The 24,168-nt window shown below is 41.4% G+C and overlaps 1 protein-coding gene across 1 annotated transcript in view; it reads left to right on the top strand.

The window, feature by feature from the left end:
* Positions 1-19,202, top strand: part of LOC144599770 (protein diaphanous homolog 1-like) — an 83,713-nt gene extending 64,511 nt beyond the window's left edge. The window contains exons 5-11 of the mRNA XM_078411007.1: positions 1,185-1,315; positions 3,469-3,555; positions 5,471-5,534; positions 10,899-11,038; positions 12,057-12,165; positions 17,276-17,386; positions 19,044-19,202. Coding sequence (XP_078267133.1) covers positions 1,185-1,315; positions 3,469-3,555; positions 5,471-5,534; positions 10,899-11,038; positions 12,057-12,165; positions 17,276-17,386; positions 19,044-19,202 — 801 coding nt within the window. The remainder of the gene's footprint in view (positions 1-1,184; positions 1,316-3,468; positions 3,556-5,470; positions 5,535-10,898; positions 11,039-12,056; positions 12,166-17,275; positions 17,387-19,043) is intronic.
* Positions 19,203-24,168: the final 4,966 nt, after the last annotated feature.

Raw genomic sequence — 24,168 nt, 5'->3', positions numbered from 1 at the left:
TTAACTGTTTCTTAAACATTGGGATAGTCCCTGCCTCGACTACCCATCTCTGGCAATTTGTTCCATACACCCAATACCCTTTGTGTGAAAAGGTTACCCCTCAGATTTGAATTAAATCTTTCCCCCTTCACCTTAAACCTATGTCCTCTGGTCCTCGATTCACCTACTCTGGGCAAGAGACACGATATATTCCTCTCATGATTTATACACCTCTATAAGATCACCCCCTCATCCTCCTACGCTCCAAGGAACAGAGTCCTAGCCGACTCAACCTCTCCCTACAGCTCAGACCCTCTAGTCCTGGCAACATCCTCATAATCTTCTGTATACCCTCTGCAGCTTGAGAACATCTATCCTACAACCAGGTTCCGGAACTGAACACAATACGCATCAAGTTAGGCAGCATCTCTGGCACCCATTCCTTTTCTGCTGAGTTACTCCAGCATTTTGACCCACTGAGTTACTCCCCATTTTGTGTCTATCTTTGATATAAACCAGCATTTGCAGTTCCTTCCTAAGCAGTTGAAGGCTGCTCTTAAATCTTACTTCCTTGTGTACTTGCAGCTTTATAATTATAAAGTGAGTAATACTTTACTTCGTTAACAAATCAGTAAGTGCATCTTTCATTTACATTGTTCTCTTAACAAAGCACAATAGTGAAATGTGCCGAAGTAATTCAACGAGGTGTTATCAAGCGAAACCTCAAGCTGAGCCACATAAGGTGATGTAGTGGCCAGTGACCCGAAATTAGAATTCTAGAGCAGATTGAAAAGTACAGTACAGAGCAGTTTGGGGCATTACTTTCAGTCCTTGGAGGCTAGCTGCAGAAGCCAAGTTCACTGTTGATGGACTAATTTAATTGTGGGGTAAGAAAGACGCAAGGAATGGAAGAGCGTGACTATCTTGAGGAATCATTGGCCAGAATAACATTCTGTGAGAGGCAAGTCCTGAATGGCATTTCAAAGCAAAGATGAGGACATTTAAACTAAGGCATTGCCAAGGGTCACTGCAAGTTATCAAGCATAGGTGATGGATGACAGTGTTTGGTTTGGTTGCAAACATCATGGCCGTGTTTTTGACGCTCTTTTTTCAGAGGTTCAAATGAGACACGGGCAAGGAGTGAGTAGAGATTATCACATTTTTCTCATCTGAATTTCTTTTTCATTTCCCCCAATCTTTTGTAGGGGCAAAATAAGAAGGAAAGTTCGAGGTCAGCAGTGATGTACATTCAAGACTTGAAGTCAGGAATACGAGAACAGCAGTTGCTCAGTTGTTTGGAGTCCTTGCGAGTTTCTCTCAGCAATAACCCAGTCAGGTAATAGAAATTACATGTTTTCACCGGCATGGAGATGGCAGGATTGTAACAATGTCAGATCCAGTTCAAATCTGGATTCCGAGGCATGAATAGGAGTTTGATCTATTTAGAAGAAAAACAAGTTTAGATATTCCAATCCTGAAAACGAGTTTGATGACTCCACTAAGCTGCTGAATTTTATAGTGCATAAGATTGGCTGATCTCAATGCATGCATCTAGTTGCATTTCTTCATGCTGTGATGAATGATACACTTATTAAATGTTGCCTTTAGTTCTTCAGCATAAACAATGTTGGACCTTTTTATTTACCTTCTCCTTCGATACTTCATTAATATCGCTGATTTTCATGTCAGTCAAAAACACTTGTTACATTATGGGTTCCGGTCAAAGTATTGGAACTGAAGATAGATACAAAATGCTGGATTAACTCAGCAGGTCTGGCAGTATCTCTTGAGAAAAGCAACAGGCAATATTTCACTAAAGGAACCCTTCAGCTGTAGAAGGATTCCGACCCGAAACGTTACCTATTCCTTTTCTCCATAGATACTGCCTGACCCGCGGAGTGACTCCAGCATTTTATCTATCTCCGATATAAACCAACATTTCAGTTCCTTCCTACACAAGGTATTGGAACTATTGTGCCTCATTATGTGTGCAATACCAAGTGGAGAGTGTGTCCGGTAGATGTGGTCCACATACTTTTACATCTTTGTTAATGAAACAAAAACTTTGGCCCACCTGGTAGATCTGCTGCCTCACAGTGCCAGATACCCTGGTTCGATCCTGATCTCGGGTGGTGACTGTGTGGAGTTTGCATGTTCTTTTTAGATTTTTTTTAGATTTAGAGATACAGCGCAGAAACAGGCCCTTCGGCCCACCGGGTCTGCGCCGCCCAGCAATCCCTGCGCACCAACACTATCCTACACCCACTAGGGACAATTTTTACTTATTACCCAGTCAATTAACCTACAAACCTGTACGTCTTTGGAGTGTAGGAGGAAACCGAAGATCTCGGAGAAAACCCTCGCAGGTTACGGGGAGAACGTACAAACTCCTTACAGACGGCGCCCGTAGTCAGGATCGAACCTGAGTCTCCGGCGCTGCATTCACTGTAAGGCAGCAACTCTACCGCTGCGCCACCGTGCCGCCCATTCTCCCTGTGACAGTGTGGGTTTCCTCCAGGTGCTAATGTTTCCTTCCACATCCCAAAGATTTATGGATTTATAAGCTAGTTTACTCACTGTAAATTGCTCCCTAGTGTGTGGGAAATGGATGAGAAAGTTGGATAACATAGAACTAGTGTGAAAGGGTGATAGATAGTCAGCGTGGATGCGGTTGGCCAAAGCTGTCTATATCTCTAAACTAAACTAAGCTGAAACAAATCTATTTTGCTATTAACTTGTTGAGGATCAATAGGTTTCATTCCCCTTTCGCTATTAATGTATAATTGTACAGTTTAGAACTAGGCTTCAAATAAAAAACTTAGACTTCCATCTGTGCCAATAAAACAAAAGAAACACAAAATTAAGCCACATGGTCCTTCACACCTATTCTAAGATTGAGACAAATCATGACTGATCTTGTTTGCCATTCACTTTCTTTCACAACCTCTATCCATATTGTCTGATTATTGTAAAGTTCAAATATCAGCCTTGGTGTCAGCCTTGACGATACTCAGTGACTGAGTATTACAACTCTCTGAAGTAAAGAACTCCAAAAGTTTCAGTTGCAGTCTTGCTGTTATCAGACATTCTTCATGTCTTTCAGTGCTTTATCAATAGAAGGCAACACCTGCACCAAAAGAAACTCAAGATGTCTGGCTGTTTGCACTAACCCCTGCATCCCCCGAAAACCATTAAATGTTGTGCATTCTGAGATGGACCATTCACAATTTTGTAGAGCTCATATTGATTAGGTCATTATTTCTTATGCAAAATATCGTACCTTGCCAAATCTGTTTTGAATTTATGATGGAAATCCCAAAGAAAGTATGACATATTTGTCATTCAGTTCTGGATAAGGATAGAACAAAAAGGCAAATAAATCCATTGAATTGATTGGTTCAAAGACATCCGTGCATAGGAACTATATCATTGTTATTTGAGAGATACTCTGTCAGGTAAACATGATTTTTAAATTTTTTTTTTAAACAGTTGGGTGCAGAACTTTGGCGCAGAAGGACTAGCAGGACTGTTGGAAATCCTAAAAGGATTGCAAGATGAACAAATGGTTCTTTCAAGGTAAAGCAATAATTTTCATTGAATTGATTTGAACACAATTGGGTAACCTAAAATTAAATATCTACTTGTAATTTATTTTAATGTATCTTAAATTCCTGAATTGGGTCACTTTCAATCTGTTGGGTTTTCCAACTGGTAAACCCAACCTGAATCCGAAGGGTCCTGACCAAAAAACATCATCCATCCACGTTCTCCAGATCCATGTTCTCCAGAAATAGAAACATAGAAACATAGAAAATAGGTGCAGGAGTAGGCCATTCGGCCCTTCGAGCCTGCACCGCCATTCAATATGATCATGGCTGATCATCCAGCTCAGTAACCTGTACCTGCCTTCTCTCCATACCCCCTGATCCCTTTAGCCACAAGGGCCACATCTAACTCCCTCTTAAATATAGCCAATGAACTGGCCTCAACTACCTTCTGTGGCAGAGAATTCCACAGACTCACCACTCTCTGTGTGAAGAAATGTTTTCTCATCTCGGTCCTAAAAGACTTCCCCCTTATCCTTAAGCTGTGACCCCTGGTTCTGGACTTCCCCAACATCGGGAACAATCTTCCCGCATCTAGCCTCTCCAACCCCTTAAGAATTTTATATGTTTCAATAAGATCCCCCCCTCAGTCTTCTAAATTCCAGCGAGTATAAGCCTAGTCTATCCAGTCTTTCTTCATATGAAAGTCCTGCCATCCCAGGGATCAATCTGGTGAACCTTCTCTGTACTTCCTCTAAGGCTAGAATGTCGTTCCTCAGATTAGGAGACCAAAACTGTACACAATACTCCAGGTGCGGTCTCACCAAGGCCCTGTACAACTGCAGCAGAACCTTCCTGCTCATATACTCAAATCCTCTTGCCTGACCCACTAAGTACTCAGCACTTTGTCTTTTTTTCCCCAACTGGTAATGTACCTCAGAAACATGTTAATGGCTGGGAATATTTGAAAATAATATAAAAAGGTCTGATATTTATTGTCTCCTTGACTGCAAATAATAGAAAATACTGATCAAATAGCCTTCTCCACTGAAAGCAATAGAAATCCTGCAAACATACTTGTGAACTGCGTGTGTGGTATGGTATGCATGTCTTCATCGGTTAGGGAATTGAGGATGTCAGGAAGTCACATTGCAGCTTTGCAAAACTTTGGTTGGGCCGCAATTAGAGTATGGTATGCAGTTCTGGTCGCCCCATTACAGAAAGGACGTGGCTTTGGAGAAGAGGCAGAGATTTACAGGATTTACAGGATGCTGCCTAGATTGGAAGGTATTAGCTATAAGGGGATGCAGGACAATCTTTGATTGTTTTCTATGGAGCAGCAGAGGCTGAGGAGAGAGGTGATAGACATTTATAAAATTATGAGAGGCATAGATGCGGTAGATCTATCAAATTATAAGAGGTATAGATCACGAAGATCGATCAAAATTATGAGAGGCATAGATGGGGTAGAGCTATCAAAATTATTACAGGCATAGATAGATAGGAGACCATCAAGGACCATAGGAAACTCGCAAATTTCATTCATGTTTTTAAGTGCAGAAACTTGGAAAAGATGAAGAACAAAAAAGATAGTTGCATATTCGGATTAAAAAACAGATACAAGGGACTACAGATGCTGAATTCTAGAATCTGAAACAAACTGTTGGGGAAACCCAATGGGTTGAGCAGCATCTGTCATATGTTGGGGGGGGGGGGGGGTTGAAGGGGGGGAATTGTCAACATTTCGGATTGAGACGTAGCATCAGGGCATGTTAGTGTTAGCTAGACAATACAGAATTCAGACTGAGGGTGTTGAAGTCTAAAGTGATCTTTTGGAAAGTTTGCTGAATATCGCCTTTCCTATTTTTGTTAATTTGATAACATAATTTAACAAAACACAGTATTGCACTGTCAATTTATTGTTATGTGACTATTGCATTTTTTAGCAGTGTGAACTACAAGATTCAACACGAAATTATTAGGTGCCTAAAAGCTTTCATGAACAACAAGGTGAGTACTTTTAACACCAATGAATCAGTAACATGGAATGGATTAGTGTAGAAATTGTTGAATCTGACTGCAGATAGTTTAAGATAGTAAGATTCATGCAGGTCTTCGATGATCATTTGATTTAGAGATGCAAATCATCTAATATGATCTACATTGATCTTCATTAACTGCTGTTACTTCACCTGAGCAATGAATGAAGATTAATGTGGGAATGCAGCATTTATTCCACACAAAGAATGGTGAGTATATGGAATGAGCTGACGGAGGAGGTACTTGAGGCAGGTACTATCCCAACGTTTAAGAAACATTTAGACAGGTACATGGATAGGACAGGTTTAAAGGGTTGTGGGCCAAACACAGGCAGATGGGACTAGTATAGATGGAACATGTGGTTGGTATGGGCAAGTTGGACCAAAGGGCCTATTTACACACTGTATGACTATGACATGGCTATGAGCAGCTGCTTCAGATTATGAACTGGGTAACCTTGGATTTGAAGGAATTTAATAGAAAGCTTTGTGCATTGCAATGGTTAAATATTGGGAAGGCATGATACAAAGTTTCAAGAGTGGTTGAAGTTTCCAGGATATTATGCTTGGATAAAGAGAAACTTTCTGCTCACTGGGGAATGTGAACCCAGGGGGCATGGTCAAAGAAAGACCCAGCTGTTTCAGGAGTTAAGTGAGGAAGATTTTGAGAGACAAAGTCATTAAATAGTCATACCGTGTGGAAACAGGCCCTTTGGCCTGACTTGCCCACGCCGACCAACATCCCCATCTGCACCGGATCCACTAGCCTGGACTTGGCCCATGTCGCTCTAAACCTATCCTATCCGTGTACCTGTCTAAACGTTTCTTAAATGTTGGAGTTCTGTACTACGTTTGCCATCAGACATGTCGATTGTGAATATTAACTTTGACATTGACAGATTTTTTTGATTTAAGGGATAAGGGGAGCACGGCACTAAATATCCGTGACAGTGAGAGGTAGGGCAGATTAGAAAGGTTCAATCACTTCTGTGCAGAAACAGAAAAATAGGTGCAGGAGCAGGCCATTCGGCCCTTCAGCCCTTCAAGACAGCACCGCCATTCAATATGATCATGGCTGATCATCTAAAATCAATACCCCGTTCCTGCTTTTTCCCTATCTCCCCTGATTCCTTCAGCCCTAAGAACTAAATCTGAGTCTCTCTTGAAAACATACAGTGACTTGGCCTCCACTGCCTTCTGTGGCAGAGAATTCCACAGATTCACAACTCTCTGGGTGAAAAAAAAGTCCTCATCTCATTCCTAAATGGCCTACCCCTTATTCTTAAACTGTGACTCCTGGTTCTCGACTCCCCCAACATGGGGAATATTTTTCCTGCATCTAGCCTGTCCAAACCTTTAAGAATTTAATATGTTTTTATAAGATCCCCTCTCATCCTAAATTCCAGTGAAGACCATTCCACCTCCAGTTTAAATTCCATTTGGAATATTTTGGAGGACCAAGAACCAAGACAAGTTCACTCAATGCATTCTTTCATCATGTGTCAATCCCGCCATCCCGGGAAATAACCTGGTGAACCTACGCTGCAGTACCTCAATAGCAATAATGTCCTTCCTCAAATTAGGAGACTAAAATTGCACACAATACTCCAGGTGCAATTCACCGTGGCCCTGTACAACTGCAGTAGGACCTCCTTGCTCCTAAACTCAAATCCTCTCGCAAGGAAGGCCATTAGTTTTCTTCACTGCCTGCTGTACCTGCATGCTTATTTTCAATGACTGATGTACAAGCACACCCAGGTCTCGTAGCAACTCCCCTTTTCCTAATCTGACACCATTCAGATAATACTCTTCCTTCCTATTCTTCCCACCAAAGTGGATAACCTCATATTTATCCACATTAGACTGCATCTGCAATGCATCTACCCACTCATTCAACCTTTCCAAGTCACCCTGCAGCCTCATAGCATCCTCATCACAGCTCATACTGCCACCCAGCTTTGTGTCATCCGCAAACTTGGATGACATTTAATTCCCTTGCCTAAATCGTTAATATATATTGTAAACTGGGGTCCCAGCACCGAACCTTGCGGCACCCCACTAGTCACTGCCTGCCATTCTGAAAAGGACCTGTTAATTCCTACTCTTTGCTTCCTGTCTGCCAACCAGTTCTCTATCCATGTCAATGCCCTACCCCCAATACCATTTGCTCTAATTTTGCACACTAATCTCTTGTGGGACCTTGACAAAGGCTTTTTTGAAAGTCCAGATACACTGCATCCTCTGGCTCTCCCTTATCCATTCTACTTGTTAGTTGCTCAAAAAATTCCAGAAGATTAGTCAAGCATGATTTTCCCTTCATAAATCCATGCTGACTTTGACCGATCCTGTCACTGCTTTGTAAATGCGCTACTATTACATTTTTAATAATCAACTCAAGCATCTTCCCCGCTACTGATGTAAGCCTAACTGGTCTATAATTCCCTGTTTTCTCTCTCCCTCCTTTCTCAAAAAAGTGGAGTTACATTGGCTACCCTCCAGTCCACAGGAACTGAGCCAGAGTCGAGAGAACATTGGAAAATTATCATCAATTCATCCACGATATCTAGGGCCACCTCTTTGAGTACTCTGGGATGCAGACCATCAGGCCCTGGGGATTTATCTGCCTTCAGTCCCAACAGTTTACCTAACACCATTTCCTGACTAACGTGGATTCCCCTCAGTTCCTCCCTCCCACTAGATCCTCTGTTCCCTAGTATTTCTGGGAGATTGTTTGTATCTTCCTTAGTGAAGACAGAACCAAAGTTCTCGTTTAACTTTTCTGCCATTTCCTTGTTTCCCATTATACAGTACATTCAGAAAGTATTCAGACCCCTTCATTTTTTCCACATTTTACTACGTTACAGCGTTATTTTAAAATGATTAAATTCATTTTTTTATCATCAATCTAAACACAATACCCCATAATAAAAAAGCAAAAACCAGTGTTTAGAAATTTTTGCAAAGTAATTAAAAATAAATAACTGAAATATCACATTTACATAAGTATTCAGACCCTTTGCTGTGACACTCAAAATTGAGCTTATGTTTATCCTTTTTCCATTGATTATCCTTGAGATGTTTCTACAACTTGATTGGAGTCTGTCAGTGGTAAAATAAATTGATTGGACATGATTTGGAAAGGCACACACCTGTCTATATAAAGTCCCACAGTTGACAGTGCGTGTCAGAGCAAAAACCAAGCCATGAAGACGAAGGAATTGTCCGTAGACCTCCGAGACAGGATTGTGTCGAGACACAGAACTGGGGAAGGGTATGAAACAACTTCTGCAGCATTGCAGGTCCAGAAGAGCACAGTGTCCTCCGTCATTCTTAAATGGAAGAACTTTGGAATCACCAGGACTCTTCATAGAGCTGGCCGCCCGGCCAAACTGAGCAATCGGGGGAGAAGGACCTTGGTCAGAGAAGTGACCAAGAACCCGATGGTCACTCTGACAGAATTCCAGAGTTCCTCTGTGAAGATGGGAGAACCTTCCAGAAGGACAACTATATCTGCAGCACTCCACCAATCAGGCCTTTATAGTAGAGTGGCCAGACGGAAGCCACTCCTCAGTAAAAGGCACATGACAGCCCGCTTGGAGTTTGCCTAAAGGACTCTCAGACCACGAGAAAAAGATTCTCTGGTCTGATGAAACCAAGATTGAACTCTGGCCTGAATGCCAAGCAGCACCGCTCATCACCTGGCCAATACCATACCTACGGTGAAGCATGGTGGTGGCAGTATCATGCCTTGGGGATGTTTTTCAGTGGCAGGAACTGGGAGACTAGTCATGATCGAGGGAAAAATAAACGGAGCAAAGTACAGAGAGATCCTTGATGAAAACCTGCTCCAGAGCGTTCTGGACCTCACACTGAGGTGGAGGTTCACCTTCCAACAGGACAACGACCCTAAGCACACAGCCAAGATTGCGCAGGAGTGGCTTCGTGACAAGTCTGTGAATGTCCTTGAGTGGCTCAGCCAGAGCCCGGACTTGAACCCGATCGAACATCTCTGGAGGGACCTGAAAATAGCTGTGCATTGACGTCCCCCATCCAACCTGACAGAGCTTGAGAGGATCTGCAGAGAAGAATGGGAGAAATTACCCAAATACAGGTGTGCCAAGCTTGTAGCGTCATACCTAAGAAGACTTGAGGCTGTAATCGCTGCCAAAGGTGCCTCAACAAAGTAATTGGTAATAATAATAATAATAATAATAATAATAATAATAAGCATTTATTTTATATAGCGCCTTATCGGGTGCTCAAAGCGCTTTACAAAAACAATCAACATAAAAACAAACAGACAAACTATCCTAACGGAAAAGCGGCGAATAAACAACGCCAGCGTCCTCTCACGTCAGGGTCCGGCAGTAGACAACAAAAAGCACAGGACACACAGATACAATTTTTACACAAACAGTAATGGGTCTGATTACTTATGTAAATGTGATATTTCAGTTATTTCTTTTTAATTACTTTGCAAAAATTTCTAAACACTGTTTTCGCTTTTTTATTATGGGGTATTGTGTGTACATTTATGACTTTAAAAAATGACTTTAATCCATTTTAAAATAAGGATGAAACGTAGCAAAATGTGGAAAAAGTGAAGGGGTCTAAATACTTTCTAAATGCACTGTAAATTCACCTGTCTCTGATTGTAAGGCATCTACATTGTTTTCAATAATCTTTTCCTTTTTACATATCTAAAGAAGCTTTTAGAGTCTGTTTTTATATTCCCCGCAAGCTTTCTTTCATGCTCTTTTTGTACCCCTGTAATATCTTGATAATTGCCTTTTTTATTGACTGGCTTCAAACTAATCGAGTCTTTCTGTGCTCTAGAACAAGTTCCACTGCTGCTTTGTGAATCTTGAATGATTTCAATGTATGGTTACACAGGAGATGCAAGAAGCTGCAGATGCTACAATATTAAGCAAAACATAAAGTAGTAGAGTAACTCAGCGGGTTAGGCAGCATCTGTGGAGGGAATGGACGTTTTGGGCCGGGACTCTTCTTCAAACTAATTGTAGTAGAAGGGAGAAAACTCGAAAAGAGCTGTGGGCAGAAAAAGCCTGGGAAGTGCTCGGTGAATACAGGTGAGGGTGGGGTTGATTGGCAGATGAGTGGAGTAAGTGAGGAAGTTTAGAGATGAAAAGGAGACAAAAGGGTGATGTAAAGATGATTTAAATGTTCAGCCGGAGTTTGGGATATCGGTGGTACAGACTTCTGATACAGACTTTTCATTTAAAAACTGTTTATCACTTGCTGATGCTTTTGCTAAATCTTTTTCATTGCTGTTCATGTGTGCTGGTGTGATTTTTCTCAAACCTTTCAATTGCAGCATGGGATAAAAATGATGTTGGAATCGGCAGATGGAGTTCTGTTGTTGGTGAAAGTCGTTGATCCTGGTTCGCCAGCCATCATGATTGATGCTGTCAGGCTCCTGTCTGCCATCTGTATCCTGCAGGATCCTGACAACATGTAAGCATATACTTTAAAATCAGCAATAATTGCAATAACCGTGTTCAATATGTAACAACAAAGATTCACCTATGCTTCTCGGTACCATTGTGCATACTTCTATTGAACTACACATGTGTTCATGTCCTGTTAACTTTCTGCTGGCTGCTATATCCAGTTAATGTAAAGTAAATAGGAAAGGAGTTGGTATTAGAGGATAATGTTGGAAGATTGCAACACCCAACCTTTAATACATATGTAAAAATAGGAACCATTAAAACATTTATATTGAACAAGAAAATCAGTTTGTCATGAGTTTCTATGAAAGTTGGGGAAACTGGAAGAAATATCAGATGGATATACACATTTGCTTTTTGATTAGTATCTGAGTTTTCATTCTATCTAGGCACACTTTCAGTGAATGGAAAAATGGATTGTTATTGTTGGCAAGAAACTGTCAAAGGAAGTTTCTTTTGTATACTTGTTCAACAAAGACCATTGGTTGACGGTGAATCCTGATATATTAACTCCAGATTTGTAGTTGTAGATAAATTATGAGTTGTTAATTTAAAACAAAGGTCTCCAGGAAAATTTTGGACCAGACCTCACTCGATCACACTCATTTTAATTCTCTGCCCCATTGTGTGTAGGCAGATGAGATTAGTTGGCTTGGCATCTTGTTTGGCACAGACAGGGCCTGTTGTTGTGCTGTAGCTTTCTATGTTCTATGGGAGTCGTCCTCTCTGATTTGGTCTATCGGATCTAAGTTCTGCACGTCATTTCATTCATAGAATAAAATCATCTTCAGCAATCAAACCATGAATTGGATTTTAAATATTTTTTCCTTATACATAAAGCATTACACAGAATTATTTTAAAACTCTTTTTTTTTAAAGGGTGGCTGGTTAAGTAAAGTTTTATGGTCATATATGGGAAAGTTAAGGATGATGAAATTATATGCTATACCAAATGAATGTTGGAAACTGGAATGATTGGGGATTCCTGAACAACGATTTCTGACCACCCTGTTCTATTCCAGGCACGAGAAAGTATTGGAAGCTTTAACAGAGAAAGCAGAGCAGGAGGATTGTGAACGGTTCAAAGCACTATTGAATGGATTGACGGCTGTACAAAGTATACCACTGAAGGTAAGTCTTGCAAAAAGGCCTATGAGGCAAAATGGAAATTGGTATGAAACTAAATGCTGTTTTTGATGCAAATTTAGTGCTGCTTTTAATGTGGTCTAATTCTTTTTTCATTTGCTACAGAACATAGCTGATGTGTAATGACAGAATTGGAGGTGACTGAGTTTCAGGAAATGATTAAGCTAAAAGGATCCCCTTAAGATATGATTCAGCATGTGCCCTTGAGCCTGTCCAGCTAACCTAAACCTGAAGTCAAGCAATCAATGTTGGAAGTCTATGAGGAAGCAAATAGCAGGATAGACAAAGGAGAGTCTAGATGTGGTTTACCTAGATTTTCAGAAGACTTTTGACAAGGTGCCGCCTGTGAGGCTGCTAAAGTAGATGTGAGCCCATGGTATCAGAGGGAAGAAACTAGCATGTATAGCAGGTTAGCTGGATGTCAGATAAAGAGGCAATAAAGGGAGCATTTTCTGGTTAGCTGCCAGTGACGAGCAGTGTTCTGCAGGGGTCAGTGCTAGGGTCGCTCCTCTTCACGATGAACAGTGCCCTCCATAATGTTTGGGACAACGACCCATCATTTCTTTATTTGCCTCTGTACTCCACAATTTGAGATTTATAATAGAAAAAATCACATGTGGTTAAAGTGCACATTGTCAGTGTTACAGCCAGCTTCTCGTCTTTCTTATCAAACTCCAAACCTGCAGTTGACGTTGGATAGTTGGAACGATATTTTCTTAACGCAAACAATCAACAACAGAGATCTCCACGTTTCATTTGAAGTTAGTCGTTTATTTGAAGTTGCAATGTAACATATTTGCATATCTTTTGTCATCGACTTGTTATTGATTAGTCTGGTAAAAATCTAATGTCCTACCATATCCTACGTGACTTATACAAACTGCCAGATCTTATCTCCAGCAGATATTTCTTGCTGATATTTGTATCAGCAGGTTCTTCTTCTGGCTGGTCTTCTATCAGCCGCTTCTTCCCGTGAACTGAAGAAATACGTCAGAGCTGGACGTTCTCTGGCTCCGCCCAGCCCATACGTAAACTTAGTATTAACCTCCCTCTTAGTGTCCAAATTGATACAGCAGGATACCAAATAATTTTAATATACTGAAATAACTAATAAACGCAAAATGGTTCCTACACACTGGCCCCTAATTGTTATGAGTGTATAACGCAACAATTACTAATAAACATTAAAAGGAGCCATAAAAACTTCATGCATAATCAAAAAGTATGCACTATATATATTGGCATGTAATCTACTATAGTGATTCTTTAATCTTCATGATCACCAGTCCATGCTGTACTCGTGTATCAGCTTCAAGTAGCAGACATATCTTGGTTATCGGTCTTTCCAAGATGTTGCTCTTAGTCTGGAGCCAAACTATACGCACGAAACCATGTGCGTCTTTTATCGTCTCCAATATTTTGCCCATTGGCCAGGAGCTACGTGGTGCTGTAGAATCGACCACCAGAACAATGTCACCTGTAGCAAAACTTATTTTCACCTGAGACCACCGTTGTCGTTCTTGGATCAGAGGCAAATATTCTCGTATCCACCGTTTCCAAAAAAGATTTGCCATATATTGTATCTCTCCCTTGTATCTGATGTACAAATCTTCCTTAACAATCAGTCCAGGTGGCAATATTGGCTTGTTTTTTAACTGAAGAAGATGGTTTGGTGTAAATGCCATCGCATCATCCGAATTCTTGGTAATGGGTTGATCATTTAGGATCGCTTCTACTTCACACATTAAAGTTTGCAGTCCTTCGTCGTCCAAAACTTGTTGTTTGAGAACAGAACGCAGCGCATTATGAACCATGCGGATCAGTCGTTCCCGAACACCACCGTGATGAGATCCAGCCGGAGGGTTAAAATGCCATTTTATTCCTTGCTGAAGCATCGCCTTCTGGATCTTGTCTTGCTTCAAATTACTGACTGCTTCTCTCAACTCTTTTTCCACTCCAATGAAATTTGTGCCATTATCTGATCTTAAAGACGAAACTTGACCTCGTCGACAAATGAATCTTCGTAATGCATTGACGCACGAGTCTGTATCAAGTGGATACGCAACCTCGAGATGTACTGCTCTGCTAGCCATGCAGGTGAAGATTACACCATACCGTTTAACCAAACTTTGTCCTCTCTTAACCTCTTTGGGACCAAAGTAGTTAACTCCTACATCTGTGAATGGCGGTTCATCCGGTCGAATTCTCACTAGAGGCAAATCTGTCATCTTTTGCTCCCCAACTCTTCTCCGCTGCCGTTTACTCACAACGCAGTCCATTATAACTTTCCTTGCAGCGGAGTTAGCCTTGATAATCTAATACCTTTTACGAAGATGAGCCAGCATATGATTTCTTCCTTCATGACCGAGTTGTTCATGGATATGTCGTAACAGAAACGTGGATATGTGGAGGTCCTTCGTGAGAATAATAGGATGTTTAGCTTCTTCAGGCATCGCTAGCCTATTCAGGTGACCTCCTACTCTCAGAAGTCCATCTTGCTGTCTTAGATCCAGTTTGTATAAATGACTGCGTCCTTTGACGGTTTTACCACTTTCTAGTGCTGACAGTTCTGGCTCAAGTCTTTGTCTTTGACTGAAAGACTTTCTGACTGAGAAAGATCTTCCAGACATAAGCATTGTCCTCGGAGTAATGCTTAAAAAACTCGCATCTCCTTTTCAACCTTTTCTTTCAGCTTGTCAGGATCCTTTTCAGGGCTACTCACAGCAGCCTGAATTTCCTTTTTCTTCTGAGTCTGCTGCAAGAGTATTGTCTTTACCTTAAGAAACCAAGCTACTGCAATCTTCAACTTCATCCATGAAGAAAAATAAGTGATCAGAGAATTTGTGGGGTTCCATGGTTCCTTGACAAGGGCAGTCACAATAATGTCTGGCTTAATTTCAGGATCGTCAGCAGGAATTGCAGATTCCAAGTGATGTTTTGGCCATTCCCTGTCTGATCTGCAGAGAAATTCCGGTCCTTTGGTCTTTCTTCTTAATGATGTTCAAAAAAGTTGATCTTGTTAAGCCTAAAGTTTGGCTGATGTCTCTGGCAGTTTTATTCTTGTTTCTCGGTCTCATAATGGCTTCTTTGATTTTCATTGGCACAACTTTGGTCCTCATGTTGATAAACAGCGATAAAGGTTTCCAAAGGTGATGGAAAGACTGGAGGAAAGTCTAGATGCTGAGAGCCCTCTTATACCCGCATTTAGGAGGCAATTAAGCACACCTAAGCAATTACAAATGCCTGTGAAGCCATGTGTCCCAAACATTATGTTGCCCTGAAATGGAGGGACTATGTATAAACACAGCTGTAATTTCTACATGGTGAAACCAAAATGTATAAAAATGGCCTTTAATAAAATCTGACAATGTGCATTTTAACCACTTGATATTTTTCTATTACAAATCTCAAATTGTGGAGTACAGAGGAAATAAATAAATGATGGTCTTCGTCCCAAACATTATGGAGGGCACTGAATATCAACGATTTGGATGAGGGAATTAAAAGCTTTGTGGCCAAGTTTGTCGATTATACAAAGATAGGTGGCGAGGCAGTTAGTGTAGAGAAAGCAATGACTCAGCAGGTGAACGTGGACAGATTGGGAGAGTGGGCTGAGAAGTGGCAGAAGGAATACAGCGTTGCAAAGTGTGGAGTCATGCATTTTGCTATTAGGAATAATGGCTATTTTCGATATGTGGAGATAATTCAGAAATGAGAGGTACAAAGAGGCTTGGGAATGCTGCTGCAAGATTCCCAAAAAGTTAATTTGCAAGTCGAATTGGTAGTAAGGAAGTTGAATACAATGCTAGCATTTTTTTCAAGTGGTCGAGAATACAGAAAGATGAGGAGGAATTTCTTTCATCAAAGGATAGTGAATCTGTGGAATTCATTGCCACAGATGGCTGTGGAGGCTGCCAATGGATATTTTTAAGGTGGAGATTGACAGATTTTTGATTAGTAAGGTTATCAGTGGTTCTGGGGAGAATGGGGTTTTGGAGGGAAATATAAATCAGCCTTGATTGAATGGCAGAGTAGATTTGATGGGCCAAATGGTTTAATTCTGTTCCTCGAACTTATGAATCATGTATGCTGAATTTGGTTTGGGTGTATGTTATAAAGGATTCACCAGTTTCTACTTGGGTTGGACTGTGCCATGCCAGCCGGGTCGGTACTTTAATAAGGATAGAATGATTTGCTTAATGGTGTTATAAATGGTGTGTTTATGGGTTTTGGTCTGACAAATATGGTCAGGATCATTTGTTGCTGGAAAAAAGGAACTGCAGATGCTTGCTTACAAAAAAAAGGACAAGGTGCTGGTGTAACTCAGCGGATCAGGTAGCATTGCTGGAGAACATGGATAGGTGACGTTTTGGGTCAGGACCCTTCTTCAGACTTTTTGTGGTGGGGGTGGGAAGAAAGAATGCTGGAAGAGAGGGGGTTGGTCAAAGTCTGGCAAGTGTTAGGTGGATGCAGGTGAAGCAGTTTATTTATTGGTGAATGGGAGGCCAAAAATCTTGATACCAGCATCCTTAAAAGTACTGTTGGACAAAAGGACAAAGCCTGGCAAGTAATAGGTGGATACAGGTGAGGGTATTTTTTGGTAGGCAGATGGTTGCACAAAGGCCAGAAATGAAAAGACAAAAAGTGGATTGAAGAGTTGCGAATTGTGAAGCAAGAGGAAGGAATGTAAGGACAGGGTAGGGGGGAAATAGATGTGAGTCCATGTGGGGCACAGGGGAGAGGGATTGAAGGCTCAGCCTGAACTTAGTGATCTGTCTTGACTTTCTTCAGTGCCTTTATTCTGACTATCCTTTTGATCGGTAGGTTGAATGTTTTGGGATGAATTTGGTTGCAAAGTAATAATAAAATAGTTGTAGTTTTAATGGCATGGCAAAAAATAGGAGAAATTCTTTACTTTTCTCTCCTAGTTAACTACAGTATAGCAATATAATAGCAGTCCTGCCTCAGTGTCGGTCAAATCTGATCTACAATGCTATTTCCTTTCATTAATTTTGTTTTTGCAAACAGGACTAGATTTTTAGTAACAATTAGTTTTCATTTAACAGTGGTTTGTAATTATTCTCCCATTGGTTAGGTGGCGTGCATGCAGTTCATTAATGCCCTCATAATTCCTGCTGAAGAACTTGACTTCAGAATTCACTTGCGGAGCGAGTTCATGCGTTTAGGTCTCAATCAAATCTTGCCGGTGAGTATTTCCTTTTCCTTGGGTGTTTTAGCTACTGTACCCAAAGGTGATTTTGGGCAAGTTGAAAAAATGCTGAGTCAAGAAAATAAGTTCAAATGAGAGATGTTAATGGTCCAGTAGGTACTTCAGAAATACTGAATTAAATAGTCACAAATCTCAAAATGTTTGTGCAGTGCTGCTTGAGAAGTTGTGGCCTCATGGGCTCAGGTCAAAAATGAGAGGGGAAAGATTTTAAAGGGAATTGTGGGGCAACTTTTTCAGAGAGTGGTGGAATGATTGGTAGTGACAGGTACAATTACAGCATGAACAGTGAAACACCACTTGGAGTCAGGTTTGAAAGTATGTTGATGGGACAGGACATTGGCCATTATTTCTTCCTAGTTTCATGTCCACTGTTCAACCACAGCATTTTCTCATGATTATACATTGAATGATCCGTTTCTTAGAGATAGTATGGAAACGGGCTCTTCAGCTCACTGAGTCCACACTGACCAGCGACCAAATTTGGAAGATACTTGGGTAGGTACATGGATGGGAAACGTTTGGAGGTATATGGCCAGGTCCAGGCAAATGGGACTCTCTTGATTGGGCAACTTGATTGGCATGGACGAGTTGAACTGAAGGGCTTCTTTCCATGCCGTATGTCACTGATTCTATTGCTGGAAGGACTTGAAGAGATCAGGAGCGACAAAGCTTAGATGAGAATTGACGACCTTGGTTGACATGTTAAATTGAAACGCAGAGGAACTGGGATCAGGTCTAAGTCAGCAAATGCAGGTTGATGGAAAAAATTAACGTGGAATGTACAGGATCAATACCAGCAGTATATTTTATGAGCAGATGGTGCAGAGTGGGAACTTGTCAAGAACATCTGAAGCAGTTAGAAAAATTCAACGACTGAACTGATGACACTGGGCTGAGTTAGTTGCTCTTTGTGAAACGGCATTAGAAATGTAACTTAGGCCTGTCATTGGATACTATGGGTGTGACTGGCCTCAGTCTGCCTGAGAGTGGCCAGGAATGGGAGTTAGAACGGTTTGTAGTTGATTACAAGGAAAATAATGGCAATGTTTGTGGCACAGTGGCGCAGCGGTAGAGTTGATGCCTCCCAGCGCCAGAGACCCGGGTTCGATCCTGACTTCGGGAGCTGTCTGTGTGGAGTTTGTACGTTCTCCCTGTGACCGCATTGGTTTTCTCCGGTTTCCTCCCACATTCCAAACTCATGCAGGTTTGAAGGTCAATTAGCCTCTGTAAATTGCCCTTAGTGTGCAGGATAGAACTAGTGTATGGGTATGGACTTGATGGGCAGAAGGGCCTGTTTCCATACTGTATCTGTTTTTGAAAAACATCTTTCAATGTATAATTACCCGAAAATGTTGTGATTGAACAGCGGACAAGAAACTAGGAAGAAATAATGACCAATGTCCTATCCCACCAACATACTATTGGATCTGACTCCAAGTGATGTTTCACTTTTATTGCTTCTGAAAACTGAGGAAGAAGTAACATGACTGGAGTGTTCATTTTGCTGCTATTTGATTTTCCAAGGGTTGTCACATCCTGGCCATTTGGAACACGAGGTGGCCGGAACGCAAAAGAGTTGGTTGCGTCCGCATGCACATAGAGGAATCTATAATGTTCTCACAATTTTTTCTAGAAACTGAGAAAAATTGAGAACGAGGAACTTAATGTCCAGCTGAATGTTTTTGATGAACACGCGGAGGAAGATACAGATGATTTGAAGAACCGACTGGATGATATTCGGATAGAGATGGAATATCCTTTTCCAGGGTGCTTGGTGATGCCAGTTATTTGAGCGTCCAGTGGCCTATTTATTGTGCTGACTAATTTGCCTATCGTGAGTGATTTCAGTTGACTAAAATAACTTTAATCTTGGCAATGATACAAAGCTGAGGGCGTGCAGCGTAGGTTTACTAGGTTAATTCCCGGAATGGTGGGACTGTCATATGTTGAAAGACTGGAGCGACTAGGATTGTATACTCTGGAATTTAGAAGGATGAGAGGAGATCTTATCGAAACGTATAAGATTATTAAGGGGTTGGACACGTTAGAGGCAGGAAACATGTTCCCAATGTTGGGGGAGTCCAGAACAAGGGGCCACAGTTTAAGAATAAGGGGTAGGCCATTTAGAACTGAGATGAGGAAAAACTTTTTCAGTCAGAGAGTTGTGAATCTGTGGAATTCTCTGCCTCAGAAGGCAGTGGAGGCCAATTCTCTGAATGCATTCAAGAGAGAGCTGGATAGAGCTCTTAAGGATAGCGGAGTCAGGGGGTATGGGGAGAAGGCATGAACGGGGTACTGATTGAGAATGATCAGCCATGATCACATTGAATGGCGGTGCTGGCTCGAAGGGCCGAATGGCCTCCTCCTGCACCTATTGTCTATTGTCTAATAGGCTTTAATTTTTGGTGCATCAATCCACAGTGAAAATTTGCCAAGACTTTTTGTGCAATGTTCAGGCTTGGCTGCAATTTAGTTTTTTATATGAATGAAGTCCACTGAAATCTTAATACCAACAGTAAAAGACACAGTGCTGGAATCTCAGCGGGTCAGGCAGCTTCTCTGTAGAGCATGGACAGGTGATGTTTCTGATTGGGACCCTTCTTCACAATGATTGTAGTTGGGGGGAGAAAGCTGGAAGAGAGCTGGGGGTGGGACAAAGTCTGGCAGATGATAGGTGGACGTGGGTGAGGGGATTTACTTATTGCTAGATGGGTGGACAAATGTCTTGATACCAGCATCCTAAAATGTGCTGTTATTAAAAAAAAGCTTGTGACATATGAAGGCCACTCAGTTATTCCCTTGTGCTCTTGGTTCCTTCCCTCTCTCTCATCAACTCTGGTGAGCAATGTAAAATTATTTCCAGTACTACTTTTGATTCGAGTAAAACATGGGTTTGAAACAATTTGCTTTGTATAATTGAACAATATACAAAGTGCTGCAGAAACTCTGCAAGTCAGGAAGCATCTGTGGAAAGAATAAATTATTCATTCCCTCCAAATATGCTGCCTGACTCGCTGTGTTCCTCCAGCATTTTATATTTTGCCCAAGATTTTTGCATCTGCAATTCTATGCTTTGCACAATCGCCCGACATATTTGAATCTAGATTCTCGTGCACTGAAAACCTGCCTATGAACTCCTTTGGGATGTATTCCAGGTTAAGTTTTTTTCCGTTTCTGGCCGGTGGAATGGGAGTGATGCATGAGACGTTTAAAGCACATTATGTCCAATTTTGCATCCTACCAATTTCAAATGGGGGCTGCAGATACTGATACAATGCACAGCAAAATCCTAATGATGATGATATTTATTGTCACATGTACCAAGCTACAGTGAAATGCTTTGTTTTGCATGCAACCTGGTAAAATCATACAGCAGACCTCACCTCAACAGTACACAAGAGTCGCCACTTTTTTCTGGCACCAACAAAGTTGCAAACGTTCACCGAACAGTCTGCGGCAATTGATAGTAATTTAGTCTGGCACGTGATATGTCGATATCTAAGATATTTCTCTGCTATTTTCTGTTTTCTGAGCATTCACCAATCCTCAGTATATAGGCACATAAGATGGTAATTTTGTTTTACAACCTTGTGTGGCATGTTATCAAAGGGATTCTAAAAGTCTATATACCACTTCCAATGCCTCCTCTTTAATCAGCAAGTTGCAATCTCAAAACCGATTTGTCATAATTATACTTTTGTGGATATTTCTCCACGATGAAGTCTCTCCATCCCATTACTTTGTAGTTTATGCGGTTTAATAAAAGTAGGAGGAGTGTGTACTAGTTGGTGTGACAGGCAATGTGAATTGTAACTCAAATAATCAGGCGAAATCTGAGGAATTGTAGACACTGGAAACTGCAGATACTAGTTTTGCAAAATAGACACACAATGTTGGAGTAACTTCGCAGGTCAGTCAGCATCTCTGGAGAATATGGATAGGCGGCGTTTCGTGTGGTGAGCCTTCTTCAGATCTTCAGTAGCAAATCGGAGCTTCTGATTATTATCTCAAGCTAAGCATGATCGTTCCAACAGTGCTGTGGCACAGCAGTAGAGAGGCAGCTGATTTTTCTGTGTAAATCTCCAGAGTCAGACTTAAATTGAAACCTAAAATTTAGAAACAAGGAACTGCAGATACTGGTTTGCAAAAAAAAAGGACACAATGTGCTGGAGTTGAGGCAGGGACTATTGCAATGTTTAAGAAACAATTAGACAGATACATGGATAGGATAGGTTTAGAGGGATATGGGCCAAAAGCAGGCAGGTGGGACTAGTGGAGATGGGACATGTTGGTCGGTGTGGGCAAGTTGGACCAAAGGACCTGTTTTCATACTGTACGACTCTGACTCCATGGTATCTATTCAGTCCAGTTTTTTTAATGCTAGTTGAGAATTGCAGTTGGAACAGATTGCTGTTCTGGGCTTTTTCCGTAAGAGGGCAGCAGAGCCACAGTATAAATAAAACATCCTGCTGCTTTCACGATTTAATGACAGAAACATCTGTTTCACATCTTCTTTTACCATTTGAAGCCATGTTGTGGTGTATAAAAAACCCATCTGGAAGTCATAAACACAGCGGCGCCTGCACAAAATGGAGACGCATCTCTTTCCATGTAAATTTCGAGGCTTGGATACCAGGTTTTAACTGTAACTGAAACACTCACATTTCTTCCAGCCTTCATGCTGAGTGTCTTTGCTTCAGATTTCTTAAAATAGTCTGGGATAGTAATTAATTGACAAAGTTATGCATAAATTGTCAATTTATCCAACATAAATTATTCGACAATTGGATTTGATTTTCCTTAGTAATTTTTCTGCAAATTCCCCTCCAGTTAGCTCTTTATACTTTCTGAAAGGTTTAATTCTCACTGACAGTCATAGGTCTTCAGTGAAGATGTCATTTGTCAGGCATGTGTAATTGGTTTAAGAGATGTTCCACTCATGCTTTTTTAAGGCCACAGGAGCAGAGAATGTTGACCAGTACAGGAACACAGGACACGAACAGGCCCCTTGGCCGACAATGTCTATGCTGACATGATACCCAGACCAACCCTTAATTGCCTGCACATGATCCATATCATTCCATTCCCTCCATATCTGTGTCTTTATCCAAAAACAAATGCCACTGTCATATCTGCATCGACTCATGACAACGTGTTCCAGGCACTCACCACCATTACTGCAACATCAGAATTAATGACTGGAATTGAAATATCACTTTTACAAGGAGAAAAAGAATTGAGATTTTCATTAACTAAGGTAACTTAAAAATTAGGATCAAGTGTAGGCCACATGGTCTCTTAAACCTAAAGAAGACACGAAGTGCTGGAGTAACTTCGCGGGTCAGGCAGCATCTTTGGAGAATATGGATGGGTGCCATTTCAGGTCGGGACCCTTCGGATTGATTTTTGGGGGTGGGAGAAAGAAAGCTGGAAAAGGGGAGAGGCAGGACAAAAGTCTAGCAGGTAATAGATTGATACAGGTGAGTGGGGCATTGCATGGGCAGATGATAGACCAAGACCAGAGATGAAAAGACAGAAGGTGTATGTCAAAAGGATCAAAGACTTGAAAGCTAGAGAAAGAAATGTAGGGGGAGGGGGAAAAGGGAGGAAATAGGTGAGAGTCCAGGTGGGGAACAAGGGAGGGCAGAGGAGTGGGGGTAAGATGGGAGCGATGGAATGTGTTGTAGAGTTCATTCTGTTGTAAGCTACCATGCGGTATGAACATTGAATTCTCCAATTTTAGGTAACTACAACACCCTCCCCTCTCCCTCCTTCCCCCACAACTTCCCTCTCTTCTTCCCCCCCCCCCCCCTGTGATAATGAGGGGATTGACAGTGGCCATTTCTCCTCTGCTCAAATGCTCAGTTGAACCATAAACATGTTGGGCTCCAGGAAGATAAACTTTCAACTTTTATTTTGTCATCTTCTAAGGGTTACAAGGTCAAATCTGTTCAAAGTTTATCACCTCTGCTGTGGTTATTTACCTTAGAATGGTGCAAGGTGGTGTGACAGTAGCGCTGTGGTAGAGTTGCCGCCTCACAGTGCCAGAGACCTGGATTCGATCCTGCCTATGGGTGCTTATCTGTAAGGAGTTTGTACATTTTCTCTGTAACCGTGTGGGCTTTCTCCTGGTACCCTGGTTTCTTCCCACATTCCAAAGACGTGCAAGTTTGTAGGTTAATTAGCTTCTGTAAATTGTCCCTCTTCTGTAGGATAGAACTAGTGCGTGTGGGTGATAACTGGTCGGAGCAGACTCGGTGGGCCGAAGAGTCTGTTTCCACGCTGGATATCTAAAACTAAAACTATAAACTAAAACTAAGGATAGTTGTATAAAGGAAAATTGTTTGCACCCCACAAGAGTTAAAAGGACACATGTAATTGCATAAGACACCAGGAATGAAATGAAATATATTTTGTGCAGAGAATGGTATGTACTGTGGCTCATTGCTTCAGAGGAAGGTGAAAGCAGATTCTAAAGTGGCTTTTGAAACGACAATTATCTATGTAATTGTACAAACAAGGTTGGCATGTTTATATCAAATTCCGGGAATCGGGAATAACTGGATAGCTGTATCAAAGCGCCAAGCAGGAAAGAAAGCCTAAGTAGCCTCCTGTTGGGTATTTTGTCTGCACAATGTTTAGTTTAGTTTAGTTTAGAGAAACAGTGTGAAAACTGGCCCTTTGGACAACCGAGTCTGCAGTACACTAGTTCTATCCAACACACTAGGAACAATTTACAGAAGAACTTATTGTTGATC

The sequence above is a fragment of the Rhinoraja longicauda genome, chromosome 14 (genome assembly GCF_053455715.1).
Source record: "Rhinoraja longicauda isolate Sanriku21f chromosome 14, sRhiLon1.1, whole genome shotgun sequence".
NCBI lineage: Eukaryota > Metazoa > Chordata > Chondrichthyes > Rajiformes > Arhynchobatidae > Rhinoraja > Rhinoraja longicauda.
This window is presented reverse-complemented; position numbering and strand designations above follow the sequence as displayed.